The sequence below is a fragment of the Tetrahymena thermophila genome (genome assembly GCF_000189635.1).
Source record: "Tetrahymena thermophila SB210 genomic scaffold scf_8254813, whole genome shotgun sequence".
NCBI lineage: Eukaryota > Ciliophora > Oligohymenophorea > Hymenostomatida > Tetrahymenidae > Tetrahymena > Tetrahymena thermophila.
The window spans coordinates 416,778-423,821 of record NW_002476569.1 but is presented as its reverse complement, the minus strand read 5'-3'; the positions used below and the strand labels follow the sequence as shown (position 1 = coordinate 423,821).

The 7,044-nt window shown below is 22.3% G+C and overlaps 2 protein-coding genes across 2 annotated transcripts; one reads left to right on the top strand and one right to left on the bottom strand. All coding sequences in view use genetic code 6, as the record gives it.

Moving 5' to 3' along the window:
* Positions 1–1,887: 1,887 nt before the first annotated feature.
* TTHERM_00363250 (transmembrane protein, putative) lies at positions 1,888–6,015 on the top strand (the record flags this gene model as incomplete). Its single annotated transcript, XM_001007436.1, has 1 exon — positions 1,888–6,015. The coding sequence occupies one exon, from the start codon at positions 1,888–1,890 to the stop codon at positions 6,013–6,015; it is 4,128 nt and encodes a 1,375-aa protein (XP_001007436.1).
* Positions 6,016–6,522: 507 nt separating this feature from the next.
* On the bottom strand, positions 6,523–6,969 carry TTHERM_000363249 (hypothetical protein; the record flags this gene model as incomplete). The annotated part of the gene is made up of 3 exons (XM_012795465.1): positions 6,523–6,558; positions 6,692–6,794; positions 6,935–6,969. The coding sequence occupies 3 exons, from the start codon at positions 6,967–6,969 to the stop codon at positions 6,523–6,525; spliced, it is 174 nt and encodes a 57-aa protein (XP_012650919.1).
* Positions 6,970–7,044: the final 75 nt, after the last annotated feature.

The window sequence follows — 7,044 nt, the reverse complement described above, 5'->3', positions numbered from 1 at the left end:
AAATTTTTTTTTCTTTTTTAAAAATAAATTTATTTGATAGATATACCATTTTTTTTTAAATCAAGCAGATAATTTGTATTTTTTATGTAAAAGAATTCTTTTTTCTATAAATTGAAATAATTAATTACATTTCTCATAATGAAAAAATAGAAAAATAACAAGGTTTTAAGTATATATTTCGTTCAAATCTACATAAACTGTAAAACCTTCTTATTAGCTAAGAAAGATTTGGAAAAAGTTCGAAAAAAATTTTTTAAAGAAGCCTAAATTCATTTTAGAAAATATTTCAAAATATGAGGGAGTTTCAACAACAATATGAGGTAAATTTTAGATAAGAGTAATTGTTGTTTCAATTAAAAATTGTAAAAAAAAATAGATTTTAAATCAAAAAATTAATTATATTGAATTTAATTTTTAAATTTCGTGTATTTAATAATTTAGTTTGTAAAATATTTTACTCTTAATTTTATTTTGTATTTTTAAAGAATTAAATAAATTAAATATTTATATTAGTTTAAGTTATTTATAAAATTAGTAAATAGCAAACAAATAAAAGTCTTAATAAATACTAAAAATAAAAACATAAAAAAATGCTTTAAGTGTAATTATTTTGTTTTTAATATCAAAAGTTTATAGATGAACTTTACTATATTAAAAATCTTTAATAAATAAATGTAATTTAATAATTTTTGTAATAAAATAAATAATATTTATATATTATTCTAAATCATTTCTTTGTTAATAATTTTAATTGTTTAGAATCACATATACTAACAAATATATTTTTATATAAAATTCTAATTATGTTAATTTATAAAACTAATTTACTTATAAATCTAATTTTTTTTTAAAACTATTTAAAATTTGTAAATATTTATTTGATATTTTTCATTAGATAAAAATTTAATTGTTAAAATAGAAAAATCTAGAGATAATATCTTAATAAATGATAAAAACTTCAAATATAAAATTTTTCTATATCATAAAAGATTTACAGATTATAAGGGCTAATCTTAATTTAATTTGATTCTGATTATCATTATTAGGTAAAGAATAGGGAAAAACCCAAATTAAATATATCTCCTAATCTTTTTAACGAGAGTAGGAAAAAATTACATTAAATTTAGCTTCTAAATTTTTTACTATATCAGCTTACATTTTTAAATTTTTAATATAAAAAGTGACAAAAAAATACTTTATTATTAAAAATATATAAAGGTGTTAGAAAATAAAAATATTTTTTAATGAATTAAATTTTATTAGATAATTTATTTTATTAAGTTTAATAATTAAACTTTTTATTTTTAATTTTTAAAGATTTTTACTCAAATAACCCTGCTTGTTTTTAAATAGGAAAAATTAAAATTTATTTTAATATCAAATTTTTGAGTTAATTTTTTTATTAAACAAAATAAGTAAAATTTAATTGCAAGTTAAAAAAATAGGGATGATAATAATAATGATAAAAAATGAAAATGTTTTTTTTTAATTAATAATCATTATACATATTTTTCACTTTTTCATTTTTATGAAAATGATTCTACTGTTTGAATTTTAAAATCTATAAACATTAAAAAGTAAACAATAATCAAAAATCAAAAGCATAATGATTTATAACAATATTCTTTCGGATTTTATATAATCGTTAACTATATACTCAGAAATCATCAATTGGATATATCTAAAAAAATATTTGTTTACAAAACATCATTCAAAATTAGATTTTGATTTTAATCTTAGTAAATAAAAATGCGAATTATCAAATTTAATATCTTCCTTATCTAATTAAACATATGGTATTTATTACCTTTAAAACTGATGTTATTAAACACAAGAGAAAATTAAACAAAAATTAATTAAATAACAAAAGCATAAAATCTATAAATAATGAGAAGAGTAAAGAAAAATATCCATTTTTTACTTTTACTATTGCTAATAGCTTGTTTTGTAAAATCTTAAACAGTAAACAAGTAGAAACTTCTTCGCTTGCAATCGAATGAAACATATGTTTAGAGCTTCTCAGAATTTATTAATGAACCAGCAATATAATTTAGTGTTAATCCTTCTGATTCATATAAGATCGTCTAGCCCTATGTACCACTCATTACTTACTAAGATTCACCTCCTTTGTTGGAAATTCTTGCAACTTTTAATTATGGTCCTTCAACAAAATTCAACATAGAAATACAGTAGCAGACTACTTCTTAACAAACAATATAGCTTTTTTTGGTTTATCAATAATTAAGCATCGATCCTTCATGCTCTTGTGTTAAGTAAATTACATTTACCCCTTTTCTAATTGATGAAGTTTCTTCGATACCTTAGTAATTGTATGGTAGCTTCTTTTCATATAACTAAGGATTCATATCTTATTAATTAGGAACAAATATTGTCAAGTCTTTTAGATTCCTTATAAATAGCTAGAGTTCAGCACAAATAATTCCTCTTACTGGTGTTTAACTATATCAGCATGTTGCAATTTTAGGTTCAAATAACTCAATTTATATCATTCAGTATATAGAAAATACTGAATATTGGTTGATTAAATTTGATTCATAGTTCAATTCACAAATCTTATAGAAGATTGGTGAAAATTGTAATTCTTCTTTCTCGTTGATTGACACTGGAAGGTACTTTTTTAACTATTGTCGTAATTTAGGTGAGAATTAAATAAAAACTGCATCTGTTGATTTTTCATCTGAAAAACTTATTTTGGACGCATTTCCTTTGACTTCAAATGAATTTGGTATACCTTTAATTAAAAGAGTTGGAAATAATATTCTCATAGGAATAATGAGCTCTAATAGTTTTTCTGTTCACGAAATAAATTCAAACGATGGTGTTATTAATGAACCATTTAGTTACTCTTCATATTCAATTATCAATCAGTTTTTACCAAGAGTTGATTTTGTATCTTCTAAACTTATGGTTGCATATTCCAAAATAAATAATTCCATATAATTATTTGATATAAAAAAATAAGTAGCAGTTTATCAAATCTAAGTTAGTATGAGTGGATTTGTTGTTAAATTCGTTGAAAGTTTAGGAAATTAGATAATATTATATATTTATGATTCTAATGATAAGTACTTTACAACTATTGTAGCTGAAGTAAATATGCCTTCCCTTTTAATTCAAACAACTTCTTCTACCACATAACCTATTTAACTATCCATCTAGACAGTTTCTTCTACTACTTATAAGATATCAATAAATGTGTAAATTGTTTAACAGAATACAGTCCTTTTCGCTTAAAGTGAAGCCATTTTGGAGAACACTTTCTCAAATATTAAACAAGAAAACTAATTTACTATCCCTATTGAGGATTACATCATAGGAGCTGATTTAGCCTTAAAAGTATAAATAAATTAATAAGCTCAGGGCATAATCTAAAATGCTAATTTAATGAAATAATTTAGCATGAAAGGACCTAGCTAAATGATAATTGATGAAAGCTGCACATCGCACTAAACAGATGGGTTTTTTTCATCTATTTTCGTTTGTCCTACAAGTATATCATAATAAGCCTATTACTTATACGCAATCTATCCATTTTATATGGGAAGCATAGGTTAATCTAGTGCTAACTTTCTTGTTTATAGAAGCGAAATAGAATTTTAATACCCCTTGAATTAAATTGATAATTAAGGCTCTTTCACTTTGAAAATAACCCCATAATCACCTTCATTTTATGTTTATGTCCCATTTATTCGTGATACAGTAGGAGGATAATTATAATTTAACAATCTACCTGTAAATTGCTCAGAAAATAATTTCTTGTTTGCATCTGATCCTGCTTATAGTGTTTTGTTTACTTTTTGTGGTTAAAATATTGTTCAATAATTTTATAGACCTTATAAAACTAATGGAATTGCGTAAATAGTAAGCACTACAGTTATAAGCTCGAATTCTTAATAGATAACTAATCTAATTTGTATCTAAGGATTACTATTTATGTATAATAGTACAATAATACAAGCTTATGATTACATAAACTTTGGATTTATTGGCTATATCAATGTCCCAACTTTAGTTTAGGGTACAATTTAATAACTGACTTTGTTTAAGAACTCCTTTTTGATAACTGTTATTTCCAATCCTCTCACTACAATTGCTTAATATTCATATAATGGCTTTAAGACTAACACTCCAACCTTTATGAGAAATTTGTAAATCGATAGTGATCATCCTGTGAGCAGTTAAGGAATAATCATACCTAAGAGACAGACAGAAAATGAATTCGCTTATGTTTTATCAACAAAAACAGATATTTATTATATGTATAGGATAAATAGTAAGTAATGGTCTAATTAACTCTACACGACTTTAACATTTAATCCTAGCTAAGCAGTAGTAGCTTCTAATCTATTATATGTTATGAACCCAGAGTCTTATACAGGTATACTTCCAGAAGCAAGTATTTTATGTTAAATAGGATTAAATGAAACTGAATTTACTTCAACCTTATCTCATATCGCCTAAATTTAAATTTCATTAATGGATTCAAGTAAATAAAGTAAGAGTTAATTAAAGCTACTCAAAGAGTAATAAATAAAAAGAATTACTCAGAACTCAGGTTAAAAGTTGTTGTAAGAAACCAGTTCATTATTAATTACTAATGTAATTAATAGAGATGCTAGCACATAATATGGTGTTGTTAATAACCAAGCAAGTACTTTGAATTAAGTAAGAACTTAAATACAAGACACCAATTATGTTAGTGGATAAGTTTTCTATTTTGAAGACTGGTAAACATTCAATGCATGCTTATTAGGTTGGTAAAGTGACTCAATTTCTGAAGTAGTTTAGAGAATGTCAAACACAAACATGCCACAATAGAATTAGGCTTTTACAATTTAATATAAATACAATGCTACTATAGAGTAAAATTAAATTAAAAGCGTCTTCTTTACGATCCAAGGGTAATTTAATGGATGCGCTGTTTTAGATGATAATGGATCTTTTTAAATCGACTAATAATAAAACTATCAATTCTAATTATACATCGTTTGTATAAATTAAATCAAGCAATATCAAATAAATTACTAATATAATTAGACTTCTGGACTAATAATTAATACCGGTGTTTCTGCCCCGAATATTTATTAGCTTAATTAGTAAATACCTATTCCCTAGATTTAAAGAATAATTAGTGCTAATAATTAGTTAAATCTGTATTATAAAGGATAAGCTTAAATTTCATTGATCACTTTAGATAATATTAGTAAATAAGCTAATATTATATAGTAAAAATACTCATACTATTCTCAAAATAGTATTTACTTTTTATTTTAATTCAACCTTTAAGTAACAATTTATCCTACTGGTATAATCTAGTCCTAAGTGAGATCAACAGAAAATATCGATGTCTATGATTTAGCAACTCTTTTGTAGCAATTTAATTTTATTTTACCAGAAAAATAATTTATTTTATCAATCGAGCAGTACACAGACACTTAATTTAGAATCGCAATTGAAAATAATTATATCTATGATGTAACTTTCTTATTAAATAGTAGTGGATAATTAGTAATAAGTTAAGCTTATTAGTACTACTACTAAGATGCTTTTCCTAACTATATTTCAGGATTTAAAGGTTCTAAATATACTTTATTCTTTGGATACTATAGCGACACTCTGCAGAAAATAGCTTTATATTCTAATTCTATTTAATAACAAGGTATATTCCTCATATAATCCACAATTGAATAATCTTAAAAAAGTATGTTATACCCTTAATGCATCTGGGAAATAAATTCTAATCTAATTTAAGTTTAGTATTCAAACGGCATATTAGAGCAAATAAGCATATCTGATAACCTAGGAATAAAGATATTTTTTAACAAATCTTCTGTATTGAATACTGTATAAACGAATATAGCACCTATTGGATAATAAGATCCTAATAATCTTATAACATTTGCCTTTTAAGGAAGTTCAACAAATAATTCTTTTGGAATTATTTCGTTATTTACAATTATAAATTTAATAAATATCATCATATATTTATTTTGATTTTATGAATTATTCTATATAAATATATAATTATTATATAATAAAAAGTTGATTTTTTTATAAAAAGAATTTATTCATTTTAAAATAATTAATTATTCAAATCTTAAATCTGAATATTTGTGAAACTATTATAAATAAGTAAGTAATTTTTTTGTATTAAAAAATTTTTTTTATAAAATCTTTATTTAAAAACTTAAATTTAGGAATTAAATTTTTAATTTTTTTTATAATTAAAATTGGGTTATCTGCTAATTAATTAATTTAGACAAAATATTTAATTTTAAAAATACCATAAACAAACCTCAGAAATGTATATAAATTTAGTCTTTATTTATATAATTAACTAAAAATAATTACTTAAAAAATTAAATATTATAAATAAAACGATTGAACATACATATTTTTTTTAATGTATTTTTAAATTAATTTTTACATTAATTCATGCATCAACTGAGTACAAATCAAATAATAGATGCTACGGGTTTATTGGAAATATTGATGATATTTTCATTAAAAAGACTAAAACCTATAAGTTATTTCTAACTATTGATCTTATTGTAAGATTAAGAACTTCATTAATTTTCTAACAGCATTAATTATCATAAGATATCAAACTAAATTAAGACATATTTATCAATGAATCTACAACTTTTTACTAATTTATATAAGTAATTACTTCTGTCTTTTATTCAATCAATGCTGGTATTAAGTTTTAAAGAAGCTCCTATTATAGAGGATCTTCGAAGAAATTCAAATTTAATTTAATAGTTTAGCGGATCCTATTGTATAAATTATACATAAAATTAATATCAATCATAAAACTAGATTTTATTTCGTAAATTTAAATTTAAGTTTTCTAGTATTATTTCTGGTTTGCATTATTAATCACATTTTTCAGTTTTTAGATATTTGAAAAAACTGTTTGCCTATTTTAATTCCTAATGTCTTCTGCATTTATTTTAATAGTTATATTACAGCTTTTAGTAAATTTGTCGTTATTAACTTTATATAAAGCATCATTAAATATAC